Below are 16,966 nucleotides of genomic sequence, written 5' to 3'. Positions count from 1 at the left end.
TTTTCTTTACTAATATTAATTACTTTAAGCTCCTCACTCTCATTAGACCCTTGGTTTGGTATCAATTTTTTGGTCATCCTTTGCTGGTTTCTAAAACTCTCCCAATCCTCAGGCTTAGTACTCTTCTTGGCAACATTATAAGCCTTTTCTTTTAACCTAATACTATCTTTAACTTCTTTATTCAGCCACAGATGGATCACTTTTCCGGTGTGGTTTTTATTCCTCACTGAAATGTTCTGCAGTACACTTGATTATCTCCATATACATTTATCTTTATAAATCTCAATCCCATCTGAAGCAGTTATTCATCCAGTCCTATTTTAAAATGTGCTTATCAATACAGCGCTAACTGTTATTAAAGATATGGATTAGGGCATTAATGAAATTACATGTTTACCAATGACACAAAAATGTGCAAAGAGGTTGGGAACTTAGGCCAAAATCAATTGGTTGCAGTCCAATTTATATTAATTAAAGGAATGAGCCCATGTGGTAGATATTACATTTGAGTTACATTGAAACTACAGCACAGAAACAGACCATTCGGCCCAACTGGTCTATGCTGACGTTTATGCTCCTCCGCCCTCCCTACTTCATCTAACCCTATCAGGTTATCCTTCTATTCCTTTCTCCCTCATGTGCTTATCTAGCTTCCCCTTAAATGCATCTATGCTATTTGCCTCAACTACTCCTTGTGCTGGTGGGTTCCACATTCTTGCCACTCTTTGGGTAAAGAAGTTTCTCCTGAATTCCCTATGGATTTATTAGCGACTATTTTATATCTATGACCTCTAGTTTGGGACTCCTCCACAGGTGGAAACATATTCTCGATGTCCACCAGATCAATATCTGAAAGACCTCTATCAGGTCACCCCTCAGCCTTCTCTTTTCTAGAGAAAAGAGGCCCAGCTTGTTCAGCCTTTCCTGATAAGGATATCCTCTCAGTCCTTATGAATCTTTATTGTACCCTCTCCAATGCCTCTACATCCTTTGTATAATATGGAGACCAGAACGGTGCACAATACTCCAAGTCTGGTCTAACCAAAGTTACAAATTTAACATAACTTCTTTGCTTTTCAATTCTATCCCTCTGGAAATGAACCCTTCATTTGTTTTTTTTAATGGCCTTATTAACCTGCGTCACTACTTTGTGATTTGTGTATCTGTATCCCTAGATCCCTTTGCTCCTCTATCCCGTTTAGACCCTTATTATCCAAGTAGTATGTGGCCTCCTTATTCTTCCTACCAAAATGCACCACTTCACACTTACTTATATTGAAATTAATTTACCAATTACATGCCCATTCTGCAAGTTTGATAATGTCCTCATGCATTTTGACACGTTCTTCCTTTGTATTAACTATACTCCCCAACTTAGTGTCGTCCGCAAATTTTGAAATTGTACTTCCGATTCCAGAATCCAAATCATTAACGTAAATTGTGAACAACAATGGTCCCAGCACCAATCCCTGTAGTGCACCATTCCCACCTTTTCCCAGTCTGAGTAGCTACCCTTAACCCCTACTCTCTTTTCTGTTTTGTAGCCAGCTTGCTATCCATTCTGCTACCTGTCCCCTGACTCCACATGCTCTGACCTTAGCCATGAGTCTATGATGTGGTACCTTATCGAAGGTCTTTTGAAAATCCAAATATATTACGTCTACTCCATTACCCTTGTCTACTCTTTCTGTTACTTCTTCCAAGAATTCAATAAGGTTGGTTAAGCATGATTTTCCCTTCTGAAATCCGTGCTGACTATTCTTTATTATATTTTCATTCTCTAGATGTCTTTCTATTAAATCTTTGAGTAAAGATTCCATTATGTTTCTACCACCGATGTTAAGCTAACTGGTTTATAGTGCCCTGGACTTGTTCTATCTCCCTTTTTAAATATAGGAATAACATTGGCTGTCCACCAGTCCTCTGGCATTTTTCCCTTTTCTAGTGAATTATTATATATATGTAATAGTGCCTCTGCTATCTCTTCCCTAACTTATTTTAATATTCGCAGATGCGATCCATCCGGACCAGGAATCTGATCCTTCCTTAGTTTGATTAGTTTATTATTGCACCCTTTTCTATCTTAAATGTTTTAATATCTTTTTCAACCTCTTCATCTAATGTCCTGCCCACCTTATTAGTCTCCCTGATAAAAATGGAAGCCAAGTAACTATTCAATATTTCTGCCATTTCGCTGTCGTTACCTGTGAGTTTATCTAAGTGGCCCTATCCCATTCTGATTTTTATTTTGTTATTTGTGTATTTGTAGAATACTATTTATTTTTATATTCCATGATAATTTAATCTCATAGTTCCTCTTGGCTTTCCTAGTTGTTCTTATAGGAACATAGGAACAGGAGTAGGCCATTCAGCCCCTCGTGCCTGCTCCGCCATTTGATAAGATCATGGCTGATCTGTGATCTAACTCCATATACCTGCCTTTGGCCCATATCCCTTAATACCTTTGGTTGCCAAAAAGCTATCTATCTCAGATTTAAATTTAACAATTGAGCTAGTATCAATTGCCGTTTGCGGAAGAGAGTTCCAAACTTCTACAACCCTTTGTGTGTAGAAATGTTTTCTAATCTCACTCCCGAAAGGTCTGGCTCTAATTTTTAGACTGTGCCCCCTACTTCTAAAATCCCCAACCAGCGGAAATAGTTTCTCTCTATCCACCCTATCTGTTCCCCTTAATATCTTATAAACTTCGATCAGATCACCCCTTACCTTCGAAACTCTAGAGAATACAACCCCAATTTGTGTAATCTCTCCTCGTAACTTAACCCTTGAAGTCCGGGTATCATTCCAGTCAATATGTCCTTCCGAAGGTGCGGTGCCCAGAACTGCTCACAGTGCTCCAGGTGCGGTCTAACCAAGGTTTTGTATAGCTGCAGCATAACTTCTGTCCCCTTGTACTCTAGTCCTCTAGATATAAAGGCCAACATTCCATTTGCCTTCTTGATTATTTTCTGCACCTGTTCATGACACTTCAAGGATCTATGTACCTGAACCCCTAAGTCCTTTTGGACATCCACTGTTTTAAACTTTTTACCATTTAGAAAGTACTCTGTTCTATCCTTTTTTGATCCAAAGTGGATGACCTCACATTTGTCTACATTGAATTCCATTTGCCACAGTTTTGCCCATTCACCTAATCTATCAATATCACTTTGTAATTTTATGTTTTCATCTACACTGCTTACAATGCCACCAATCTTTGTGTCATCGGCAAACTTAGATATGAGACTTTCTATGCCTTCATCTAAGTCGTTAATAAATATTGTGAATAATTGATGCCCCAAGACAGATCCCTGCGGGACTCCACCAGTCACATCCTGCCAATGTGAGTACCTTCCCATTATCCCGACTCTCTGTCGCCTTTCGCTCAGCCAACTTCCTAACCAAGTCCGTACTTTTCCCTCGATTCCATGGGCTTCTATCTTAGCTAACAATCTCTGATGTGGGACCTTATCAAATGCCTTCTGGAAGTCCATATAAATAACATCCATTGACATTCCCCTGTCCACTACTTCAGTCACCTCTCCAAAAAATTCAATCAGGTTTGTCAGGCACGATCCACCTTTCACAAATCCATGCTGGCTCTCTCTGATTAACTGAAAATTTTCGAGGTGTTCAGTCACCCTATCCTTAATTATAGACTCCAGCATTTTCCCCACAACAGATGTTAGGCTAACTGGTCTATAATTCCCTGGTTTCCCTCTCCTTTCTTAAAAAGCAGAGTGATATGTGCAATTTTCCAATCTAGAGGGACAGTTCCTGAATCTAGAGAACTTTGAAAGATAATAGTTAGGGCATCCACAATGTGCTCACCTACTTCCTTTAAAACCCTGGGATGGAAACCATCTGGTCCTGGGGATTTGTCACTCTTTAGTGCTATTATTTTCTTCATTACTGTTGCTTTACTTATGTTAATTTTATCAAGTCCCTGTCCCCGATTCAATATTAGTTTTCTTGGGATTTCCGGCATGCTATCCTCTTTTTCTACTGTAAATACTGATGCAAAGTAATCGTTCAACATGTCCGCCATTTCCCCATTGTCAATGACAGTATCCCCACTTTCAGTTTTTAAGGGGCCAACACTGCTCCTGACCACCCTCTTTTTCCTAATATAACTATAAAAATTCTTCGTATTGGTTTTGATAGCCCTTGCGAGTTTCTTTTCATACTCTCTTTTTGTAGCCCTTACTGTCTGTTTTGTGACCCTTTGTTGATCTTTGTATCTTTCCCATTCGTCAGGATCTGTGCCATTTTTTGCCTTTTTGTATGCCCTTTCCTGATGTCTTATACTGTCCCTTACCTCTTTAGTTGTCCATGGCTATTTTTTTTGGCAAGTAGAGTTCTTGCCCCTCAGGGGTATAAACCGATTCTGTATCACGTTAAATGTTTCTTTAAACATTTCCCACTGATCATCAGTCGTTTTACCCATTAACAGATTTGCCCAGTTTACTGTGGACAGTCTCTGTCTCATCCCATTGAAGTCTGCCTTGCCCAAGTGTAGAATCTTAACACTTTTATCCCTTTCAAACACTACATTGAACTCGATCATGTTATGATCACTATTGGATAGATGTTCGCGCACAGTTAAGCCGTTAACTAAATCTGGTTCATTACTCATTACTAAATCTAGTATGCCTTGCCCCGTTGTTGCCTCTATGACATACAGCTGTAGAAAACTATCCCGGACACACTCAAGAAATTACACGCTTGTCTAATCTCTGCATTTATACAATCTAGCACTTCAGAGCTGCTGCCAGGGCTCCTATATACAACTCCCACTACAGTCTTAGATCCTTTCCTATTTCTCAATTCAACCCATAAGGTCTCTGTTGGCTGCTTGCCGCTCGTTATATCCCCCTTTATCATTGAAGTGATTTCATCTCTAATCACTAAGGGTACTCCTCCCCCTCTTCCATTTTCCCTATCTCTCCTGTAGATCTTATAACCTGGTATGTTTAGTTCCCAATCCTGACCATCCTGCAGCCAAGTCTCAGTAATAGCTATCATGTCATACCCTCCAATAAATTTGAACCTGTAGTTCATTTAATTTATTCCTTATACTCTGTGCATTTGTATGTAGAACTCTTAGTTGGGCCACACACCCTAAGCCTGACCTTCAGCTTTGATGCTGGGTTAATTGCCTTACGCCTTCTAGTTTTTATTTTATCTGTCATGCCTAAAGTACACTTTCTTTCTGCTGCTCTACGCTTTTCCCTTTCACTTGTTCTTGAACAACTGTTTGTACTATTTGTATTGTATTGTACACAATCTGTAACCTCATGGCCCGGCATATTCCTCACTCTACCATTAACAACAAGCCAGGGGATCAACCCTGGTTCAATGAGGAGTGTAGAAGAGCATGCCAGGCATACCTAAAAATGAGGTGCCAACCTGGTGAAGCGACAACTCAGGACTACGTGCATGCTAAACACCGGAAGCAACATGCTATAGACAGAGCTAAGCGATTCCACAACCAACGGATCAGATCAAAGCTCTGCAGTCCTGCCACATCCAGTCGTGAATGGTGGTGGACAATTAAACAACTAACGGGAGGAGGAGGCTCTGCAAGCATCCCCATCCTCAATGATGGCGGAGTCCAGCACGTGAGTGCAAAAGACAAGGCTGAAGCGTTTGCAACCATCTTCAGCCAGAAGTGCCGAGTGGATGATCCATCTCAGCCTCCTCCCGATAACCCCACCATCACGGAAGCCAGTCTTCGGCCAATTCGATTCACTCCATGTGATATCAAGAAACGGCTGAGTGCACTGGATACAGCAAAGGCTATGGGCCCCGACAACATCCCCAGCTGTAGTGCTGAAGACTTGTGCTCCAGAGCTAGCTGCGCCTCCAGCCAAGCTGTTCCAGTACAGCTACAACACTGGCATCTACCCGACAATGTGGAAAATTGCCCAGGTATGTCCTGTCCACAAAAAGCAGGACAAATCCAATCTGGCCAATTACCGCCCCATCAGTCTACTCTCAATCATCAGCAAAGTGATGGAAGGTGTCGTCGACAGTGCTATCAAGCGGCACTTACTCACCAATAACCTGCTCACCGATGCTCAGTTTGGGTTCCGCCAGGACCACTCGGCTCCAGACCTCATTACAGCCTTGGTCCAAACATGGACAGAAGAGCTGAATTCCAGAGGTGAGGTGAGAGTGACTGCCCTTGACATCAAGGCAGCATTTGACCGAGTGTGGCACCAAGGAGCCCTAGTAAAATTGAAGTCAATGGGAATCAGGGGGAAAACTCTCCAGTGGCTGGAGTCATACCTGGCACAAAGGAAGATGGTAGTGGTTGTTGGAGGCCAATCATCTCAGCCCCAGGGCATTGCTGCAGGAGTTCCTCAGGGCAGTGTCCTAGGCCCAACCATCTTCAGCTGCTTCATCAATGACCTTCCCTCCATCATAAGGTCAGAAATGGGGATGTTCGCTGATGACTGCACAGTGTTCAGTTCCATTTGCAACCCCTCAAATAATGAAGCAGTCCGAGCCCGCATGCAGCAAGACCTGGACAACATCCAGGCTTGGGCTCATAAGTGGCAAGTAACATTCGCGCCAGGCAATGACCATCTCCAACAAGAGAGAGTCTAACCACCTCCCCCTTGACATTCAACGGCATTACCATCGCCGAATCCCCCACCATCAATATCCTGGGGGTCACCATTGACCAGAAACTTAACTGGACCAGCCACATAAATACTGTGGCTATGAGAGCAGGTCAGAGGCTGGGTATTCTGCGGCGAGTGACTCACCTCCTGACTCCCCAAAGCCTTTCCACCATCTACAAGGCACAAGTCAGGAGTGTGATGGAATACTCTCCACTTGCCTGGATGAGTGCAGCTCCAACAACACTCAAGAAGCTCGACACCATCCAAGATAAAGCAGCCCGCTTGATTGGCACCCCATCCACCACTCTAAACATTCACTCCCTTCACCACTGGCGCACTGTGGCTGCAGTGTGCACCATCCACAGGATGCACTGCAGCAACTCGCCAAGGCTTCTTCGACAGCACCTCCCAAACCCGCGACCTCTACCACCTAGAAGGACAAGAGCAGCAGGCACATGGGAACAACACCACCTGCATGTTCCCCTCCAAGTCACACAACATACCGACTTGGAAATATATCGCCGTTCCTTCATTGTCGCTGGGTCAAAATCCTGGAACTCCCTTCCAAACAGCACTGTGGGAGAACCATCACCACACGGACTGCAGCGGTTCAAGAAGGCGGCTCACCACCACCTTCTCGAGGGCAATTAGGGATGGGCAATAAATGCTGGCCTCGCCAGCGACGCCCACATCCCGTGAAGGAATAAAAAAAAAAAATTTCCCCTGGGTCTTCCCCTCTCTTGCTGCTCTCAACTTCTGACTCCCCGCTCAGGTTCCCATCCCCCTGCCACTCTAGTTTAAACCTTCCCCAACAGCACTAGCAAACACCCCCGCGAGGACATTGGTCCCGGACCTGCTCGGGTGTAACCCGTCACGCTTGTACAGGTCCCACCTTCCCCAGAACCGGTCCCAATGTCCCAGGAATCTAAATCCCTCCCTCCTACACCATCCCTTCAGCCACGCATTCATCCTGTCTATTCTCCTGTTCCTATACTCACTAGCACGTGGCACTGGTAGTAATCCTGAGATCACTACCTTTGAATTCCTACTTTTTAATTTATCTCCTAACTCCTTAAATTCACCTTGCAGGACCTCATCCCTTTACCAATATGGACCACGACTACTGGCTGTTCACCCTCCCCCTCCAGAATGCCCTGCAGCCGCTCCGTGACATCCTTGACCCGAGCACCAGGGAGGCAACATACCATCCTGGAGTCACGTTTGCGGCCGCAGAAACGCCTATCTGTTCCCCTTACAATTGAATCCCCTATCACTATAGCCCTGCCACTCTTCTTCCTCCCCTCCTGTGCAGCAGAGCCACCCGTGGTGCCCCGAACTTGGCTCTTGCTGCTTTCCCCTGATAAGCCATCTCCCCCAACAGTATCCAAAGCCGAATATCTGTTTGAGAGGGAGTTGGCCCCAGGGGACTCCTGCTCTACCTGCCTAGTCCTTTTACTCTGCCTGGTGGTCACCCATTTCCTTTCTGCCTGCGTAGTCTGACTTCTTTCCTAACCTCTATTCTTCATTTTTGGTCCATGCATTGGAATACAGGAACAGGAGTAGTCCATTCAGCCCCTCAAGCCTGTTCCACCATTCCATTCGATAATGGCTGATCCGAATCTTAACTCCATCTACCCGCCTTGGTTCTGTAACCCTTAATACTGTTGCCTAACAAAAATCTATTGATTTCAGTTTTGAAATTTTCAATTGATCTCGTCTCAACAGCTTTTTGGGAGAGAATGTTCCAATTTCCACTATCCTTTGTGGGAAAAAGTGGTTTCTGATATCACCCCTGAACAACCTAGCTCTAATTTTAAAGTTATGTCCCCTTGTTCTGGACTCTGCCACCAGAGGAAGTAGTTTATCTCTATCTACCCTATTAAATCCTTTAATCATCTTAAACTCCTCTATTAGATCACCCCTTAATCTTCTATATTCAAGGGAATACAAGCCTAGTCTATGCAACCTGTCCTCATAATTTAACCCTTTTAGCCCCAGTATCATTCTGATGCAGTGCAGTGTTACGCATTTAAGTTTTGGAAACTCTAGACATGCTTAATTCATGCAGAAGTACCCACTAAAGGTACCAGATCAAGAGAGGGACTTGAGGATTGTAGTTGCTAAATCATTAAAGGGCCAAAAGCAGTATGACCAGGTTATCGGGAAGGCAAATAGGATTTTAATTTGTAATGCTACAATACAAAAATAAGAATGTAACTGATGATTGTTAATAATTGAAACATAATTCTGACAATATGCCATATATGACAGCTGTGCTGTTCTATTTTAGAAATCTTATTACAGTAAAACATAATACATTCTTCCAGTTCCTCTAGTTTCTAAAAGGAACTTATTTTTAGTTAAGGCAGAGGTTTCATACGGAGCTGCTGCTGCACCAGATGCTGAGATGCTATGTTCTAGGACCTTGTTTTAGTGTCAATAAGTTGTTACATAAAATACAATCCTCCAATCTGCAGAGGTTATAAACCAAAAACAGCTATTGACCATGAGATATGATTACTGAACCATCGGTTCTATAACTATAACACAAGGGGCCGGAAATTGCGCTGAGCGATGAACACGTCACCTGCCGCTGGTAAGTAACTAACTTACTCACAAATTCTTTTCGCAGTCTTCTGGGCGTCAACTTGCTTAGACCTGTAAGAAATGCAGTGGTCGCTCTTGGGCTTCTCTGAACGGTGAGAGGAGGAAAGGATCTCTATGTCCCCTCCACCAATCAGCTTGAAGCAAGCCACTCTGAGAACCAATAAGTGAATCTCATTCATAAACCATGCAAACTAAGAACCAGAAAGTAAATGTACTATAACATCAGATAGAGAAAGTGAAATAAAGAGAGGGTAAGATTAAAAGACTGAAATAAAAGAGACAAAGAAAAAGTAAAAAAATGAGACTCCACATTTGAAAATTCTGACACCCGGCTCTCAGATGTTTTAAACAATTCTCTGATAGCTAAAAGCTCCATCCGGCTGAATCTTGGCTTCATTAATTATGTGCAAGATTAACACGGCCGCAGGATAGGCTCCTAGCACCAGTTCAGAGCAGCCCAAACTTTTTCAGTCTATTCTAGTGGCTACTTACTGCATTCCAGCAGCAAATTCACGCTCCTCCATTGATTTCAATGGGGAGCCAGCCAGCAAGCTGTCAATCCGTGGCGCTTTCAGACCACTGATCAATCAAGAACAGTAAGTTCCGGGTTTCCGCTTTTGACTGCGCATGTGCAGTCGCTTGGAACTCGCTCTTCAATTTGCCCATTACTAACAGTGAGCACTGCCAGCCTCACCGTTATTTTACGAGCAATTTCCGGCCCATGGTGTTACCTATAGTTTAAAACCATTTGTATTGAATGTTTTTTTCCAAAATGTTTGGAAATTTAACAGAAGTATTAGTCTGGGATTGAAATTGCACTATCTTAAGTTTATAAGGGTAGAAATTCCAGCCATCAAGATGGGGGAGGAGGTGTTGTAACATGATTCCGGTGGGAGGGGGAGGGGATGCCATGTCTCGGAGGTTTCCCCACAAATTGCGCTTGTGCAAAGTTGGGGTGGGGTGGGCGCTCCTCAGGTCTGTCCCCATTACATTGTAGATTGAAATTGGGTGCATGTCTGGGGCATTCCTAGGCATTCCCAAACTACCCTAGGAATTCTACCCAACTCATCCCTGATAAGCACAGTGGGACTGTGCCTGCAACGCCAAGAATGAAGAAAACAAAGGTAATCAATCCCAAACCTTTACAAGGCTGCCCCCCTCTGCACTCTGAGGGTATTCTTAAAACAAAAATGTCCAACTTATCTTTGGAACTTTGGGATTCAGGGTGCCCCCTTTTGGAACAGCTCCAACTTCTGCCTTCTCAGCAGGACAGGCGTCTCTGTTGCACAGCTACAGACACAGGCATACAAATGTTCAAATGATTCCATCCAAAGCAATTGGGACAGGGTCAAAAGCGGAACGAACCGAAATCCCACCCATTGCACTTCGCCTCATAATGGACTCCACCCAACCCACTCAATCTCCTGTGGATGTTATCCATCCCCAAGTGCACCTCTAAGTAATAAAGTTCTGCAATGTTTCTCCCTGACACACAGAGCAAAATATTAATCCAACCTTAGAACTCAGTTCTAATTCTCACCAACTGCATTTCACAGGTACTGCATCCAATTTGCCATTATGCTCCACATAATATTTGATCATCTTTGTCTACATTTATTCTTATAACCTTTAATTCTATTTCTAAATAGGGATTTATCTCCCTTATTTTAAATGTCCTAACATTCTATTAACTGCATTTGCTGTGAGTCTATTCCATATATCTGCTGGGGAAAAAAATGATATCTTCTTGTAGGCTCCAATCTTGCTTTAGGGGTCTTAATTTTGTATGTATGTTCTCTTGCTCCACAATCCCAGTCTAAGTTAGTACCTTGCTTTCATTCACATTATTCATCCATCTTTTCATTTTAATGACCTGAATTATTCCACATTATTATTCTTTTACCAAAGAAAACAAATTCAGTTCTCTCTTTGTAATTTAAAGCACTAAATCCTAGAATTATGCAAACTGTTTTCTCTAAACCTTCCTCAACACATCAAAGTCTTTTTGAAGGTAGTAACAAAATAGTGGTATTCTAAAAAGGTACCAACCTGTGACTGATACTGCAAGCTTAGAAGCAAATCATTACCTTTCTCATTTTTGTAATTCAAATTTAGATTAACTTTACAAAAGAAAGTATATTGTGTTAACCAAATCCATTTCTATGCAATCTTGATATAAAACAAATTCCTGATGCAGTGAAAGGTTTTCAAGTCACAACTGAATCCTCACTTACTGAGTCTTGGTATAGCGAGTGCTGTTATGCTCAAGTGTATTTTTACAAGAATCTAAGAATGTAGAATTGAGGAAAGGCTATTCAGCCTATCCAGCTCACCTTTTCATTTAGGCCCATTTATAGAAATTATTAGACCATTTTCATATGCTTTCTGTTTAAAGTACACCTCTCTTGAATGAGTTATAAGCTTTTTTTTCACCTAACCTATTAAATATAATAGGATTCCAATGTAATACTTTATGAAAACAATTCAACCACGATCACTTAGTGGACAGTTACACATGTTGCCCAGGTAATGGGATTTGTTCACCTTCAAGGACACCAATTCACTACACCAAAATGTCTTCTCACCGATGAAATTATTATTTCCAATTAATCAGGAGTGAACATGATTTATTTGGCAGATTGCTTTGCATCCCTTTTCTTACCTCTGGAGTCCCCCAAGGATCTGTCCTTGGCCCCCTCCTATTTCTCATTTACATGCTGCCCCTTGGCAACATTACCCGAAAACACAAGTTTCCACATGTTTGCTGATGACACCCAGCTCTACCTCAGCACCACCTCTCTCAAACCCTCCATTGTCCCTGATTTGTCATACTGCTTGTCTGGCATCCAGTACTGGATGAGCAAAATTTTTCTTCAACTAACTATTGGGAAGATCAAAGCCATTGTCTTCAGTCCCTGCCACAAACTCCATTCCCTAGCCACCGACTCCATCCTTCTCCATGGCCACTGTCTGAGGCTGAACCAGACCTCATCCGTGCCTTTGCTATCTCTATATTTGACTATTCCAATGCTCTCCAGGCCGGCTTCCCATCTTCCACCCTCCATAACCTTGAGCTCATCCAAAACTCTGCTCCCCATATCCTAACTCGTACCAAGTTCCGTTCATCCATCATCCCTGTGCTCAGTGACCTACACTGGCTTCCAGTCCAAGAACGCCTCGATTATAAAATTCTCATCCTTGTTTTCAAATCCCTCCATGGCCTCGCCCCTCCCTATCTCTGTAACCTCCTCCAGCCTCCGAGATCTCTGCGCACCTCCAATTCTGGCCTCTTGCACCTACCCGATTTTAATCACTCCACCATTGGCTGCCATGCCTTCAACTGCCTAGACCCTAAGCTCTGGAATTCCCTCCCTAAACCTCTCTGCCTCAATACCTCTTTGACCAAGCTTTTGGTCACCTGTTCCAATATCTTCTTATGTGGCTAGATGTCAAATTTTGTTTGATAACACTTCTGTGATGCGTCTTGGGACGTTTTACTACATTAAAGGCGTTTTATAAATGCAAGTTGTTGTTGTTGTACAGTTGAATAACGCAAGAGGGAAAACTGTTAGAAATAGTGACTATCTGCCTTCAATAACTGAAGTGTCAAGATTGGCATGTTGCCAAATAACTTTGAAACATTAACCTATTCTAGCAACTGGATTTGATGTACCTACATTGGAACCAAGGATCTAATTATTAATCATGAGATTTCAATTATAAAAACAGCATCTGAAAGGTGAAGATGTGTTCTCTAACCAATCATACTTTAGTTATAACTGAGCATGCAATGGATAGTGCCTGTGAAATCATCTGACATGCAGTATCCATTGAGAGCATGGTTGCTAATTACATTGGGTTTACATGATGAGAAAATATGCCATAAGTGTAAAGAAATGTCATGGAAATGAAAGTGATGTAACAAGCAGTAATTCCTACCATTAACTGTTCTACTTGCTTCATCTTGCTCTTCCTCCAATTCTTCTGGGAAGGTTCTCCAATGATTGACGGCTCTTTCCAGCTCTTAATGTTATTCACAACTTAATCTGTTTTAAATCTAAGTTAAACCTTTTTTTAAAAAAAAAAGGCCTATGATGTGCCTGTAATCTTTAATGGTAAGATACACCATTAAACAAAAAGCCCACTTTGTTTATTCAGGATAACAGTCGTAAAGACTTCTGAGGTATATTTTTTGTTAAAAGCAAACAATATTATTTCAAATGAAACCATGTCTTACCTGGCCCAGGATAGCTGATATGAGTGAACTTTTTCCACTTCCCACACTGCCACAGATTCCCACCAATTTACCCTAGAAAATAAAAGGGGGAGAAAAGGTTATAATGTATTGAACGGAGACATAATCCAGGACTTTTAAGATGCTAGCAGGAAAGGATAATGTAGATGCAAGAAGACGTACTGGATGGCTGCTAGGGGACCAAGGCTATCCACTGGAGCCATGGCTGGGGCGGACCATCAGCATCCTTAAACAAAGGATCCATCTAGGAAATATGACAGTGCAGCCGAGCCAAGAGTTCCAAAATTATTGTTGCCTGCTGCACATTACAACACCTTTTCCCTGCAAAGGGACCTTGGCACGAAACAGGGAGGAGAAGACAGGTACTGTCAACTAGTGGCAGAAGATGACCTCGACCAAGAACTGGAAGACATAGCTGCACAACCAGTCACTCAGTAAGTGTCTTAAAGCAGGCTCTAGTAGTTGACATATTTACATATGTACAGCAGGAATCTTCACATGTGCCCCATATCCTGGACAATCTCTTTACATGATGGGTGATATTATGGCCTTAGAAAAGGTTCAAAGGAGAGGTTTAAGCTAGGAATCATTCTTGAAGAACCTTAGTTACTCAGATAGGCTTAAAGAGCTGGGTCTATTAACTTTAGAGCAGCGTGGACTTAGAGGCGACCTGATAAGAGGTAAATAAAATAATGAAAGGCTTGTATTATGTGCCTATTGTTAGATTCATGTTAGGAGCGAAAAGGTCACTGCAATTTGGGCTAACTACACACTCTTACTAATGACAGACCTCCCCTCCCACCAATCACCAAAAACTCCACTGCTCCTTTGAAAATCACCAATCAAGTGAACAAGCATTACCTTTCTCAATCATGATAACTTTTCATTCATTAATTGTTTACCAACCGTGTACTTTTTAATAAGTACCCTACATAACAACATAAACAACAAATTCTACTTCTCATTGTAGATTTTATATATATCAAGGAATGAATCCATTATCAGTCCTGTGACAAAAATGAAGTATTTGGCTTGGTGATTATAATTTTAAATCCAGTCACAATATAAAGTCAACTGCAGTTAATTTCCATGTCCACAGCTGAAATTGATACAATATGTTTTGAGGTTTGTAACCTGGTTACAGGCTTCAGAGAGGAACCAGGCTACATAATTCAAACATAAACAATATTGTTTGATTGGTTCAATTATATATTTGAATGACAGTTCTTTTTTGAATTGAGTGTTATTTAAACCCAGGGAGCCACAGCAACTGTTTTAGAGGCATTTAATTAAATAGAATTGTTCATATCAGAGAGAATTGGTTTGGAACCTTCAACAGTTAGGCTAAACCAATGTACTTCCCATAGTGGTAAGAAGAAGTGGTTACAAGAGACACAAATAATTTAGGGTTAATTTTTTAAAAAATGATTCAGTATAGAAATTGCAACTATTTGTTGTTTCCCTTCAAAGAACAAGATACTATAGTTTCTGCTGTATATAGGCTTTATTGTTACAAATTTGGGTTTGCCACAGATACCTTCTCATGTTCAATGTTATCAATAGCTTGCATAATTGGATCCCATTACATGCTGAAGTTGGCTTACACTGCCCAATATCTATTTGTATAATAGCATAACCCAAGGGATGTAACAATGTGTCCCCCATGATATATGAACTGGATATCATGTCTTTGCACACGTTCCCAGTTATGATCGAATTCACTTCATTCAATCAGCAAAACTTGTTTTTTCATAATACAAAATAATCAACTTGTCTTCCCCATAACAATGGGTTGTCTTGCTTCACTAAACAAAATAATTTTTAACTACCATCCTACATCCTAGCCTGATGAGTCTGGGGAAAGCTTGCCTTCACAGCTTTCTGTTTAAAAAAACAGATTCACTGCAAGTATCCTGGTATCTGTTTGCTGTATTCACAACCTGAGGGGAGGGCATACACCAGACAACCACGACTACGCACCTGGGATCAGCGACATTCCACCACAGTGATTCTGATGAAACGTACACCCAAACTAGCATTTTCCATTTTTATTTCAGATTTTCAGCATTTGCAGTTTGTTTCCTTTTTATGGTAACCAACTGCAAACCGGTTATATCTTCCTGTTTAGCCTTGGCTTTCAAAAAGATGATGTAAAAATTGAATACATAAGTAAACCAACATTGAATTAATTTTTCATTGAAAAATATGCATACGTTTCAATGAAAAGTTGCAGAATTCAATCCCCAAAACATAATTTAATAAAACTGCACTTTTACTTATTGAATCACAATGGGCACAATTTTAACATTGAAAAACGGGTGGTTTGGGGGTGGGGGGGGGCATTCAAAATCGCAACTATTTCAGACCCGCCCCCAAACCCGCCCACTTCTGGTTTTCACCGGGGCAGACGATCAACCTGCTCCCAGGAGGCCGGTTGATGATTAAAACCCTTCTTGCAGAGTTTCCAATTTCAACCCCTGGGGGCCGGGATTCCTCGGGCCTTCTCTTTCATGCCAAAGAAAGGAGGCGAGAAGGCCTGAAACTAACAGGTAAGTGCCTTTTTGGCACAGCTTGTGGGCCTGGAGGATCAGGAGCACTACCCGCAGGCCCAACAAGCCTACCTGCAGCGACCCCTCCAACGATCGCGTACCGTCACCCCGATGATCGCCATCACCCCCCCACAACGATCGCAGACCCCCAATCCTCCTCCCAGCCATCATGGATCCCCACGGTGACCCCCGACCCACTCCCCAATGATTGCAGACCCCTGCTCCCCCCCCCGCCAACAATCATGGCCCCCTCGATGACCTCCAATCCTCCCCCAACGATCGCGGACCCCCGCGATGACTCCCCGATCCCAACCCCCCCCCCATGACTGACCCCCAATCCCTCCCCAGCCCACCCCTGTGACCCCCATACCCACCGGTGCATCCCCCCCCCCACATCGATACAATCAAAGACTTACCTGAAGACTTACCTTTTCACGCCCTCTCCCTGGCTGCTCTCCTGTCCAACTGAAACCAGCCTGTTAATCAGGCTGGTCAGTCCGACAGCAAACTGACAAAAAAAAGACGTCCTTACGTCAAAATCGTAAGGACATCTGGGAAACCTGTACTTCTGGGTTCCCAGTCCACAACTTGACCCTCCCGCCCCCTTCCCAGCTCGGGGTCAAAATCATGCCCCATAAATCAGTGGCTCTCATAATAACATATATCATGGCATAACACCCCTGTTATAAAACAGTGACTCACCGTGCGCAATGCCACGGGAGATTTGCTAGTCTATAAACACACACTTATCTAGCATAAGTCCATCATGGTCCACTCAAACTCCAGACATCATATTCCAATGTGTTACACTGTGTTACAAAAGTTTAAAAAAATCTTTAAAAAAAGACAAATAAAACCAGTCATTTAATGGTGGGGTACTTCTCACCTCCAGTCTAAAATTTACAATACTTTCTAATATGCAAAGT

General features: G+C 42.5%; 1 protein-coding gene across 1 annotated transcript in view; it reads right to left on the bottom strand.

Moving 5' to 3' along the window:
* The window catches only part of wu:fb13g09 (ATP-binding cassette sub-family C member 5), a 131,497-nt gene that overhangs the window by 65,035 nt on the left and 49,496 nt on the right, over nucleotides 1-16,966 (bottom strand). Inside the window, exon 11 of the mRNA XM_067996974.1 lies at nucleotides 13,474-13,545. Within this exon, the coding sequence (XP_067853075.1) occupies nucleotides 13,474-13,545 (72 nt within the window). The remainder of the gene's footprint in view (nucleotides 1-13,473; nucleotides 13,546-16,966) is intronic.

The sequence above is a fragment of the Heptranchias perlo genome, chromosome 15 (assembly GCF_035084215.1).
Source record: "Heptranchias perlo isolate sHepPer1 chromosome 15, sHepPer1.hap1, whole genome shotgun sequence".
Classification (NCBI taxonomy): Eukaryota; Metazoa; Chordata; class Chondrichthyes; order Hexanchiformes; family Hexanchidae; genus Heptranchias; species Heptranchias perlo.
This window is presented reverse-complemented; position numbering and strand designations above follow the sequence as displayed.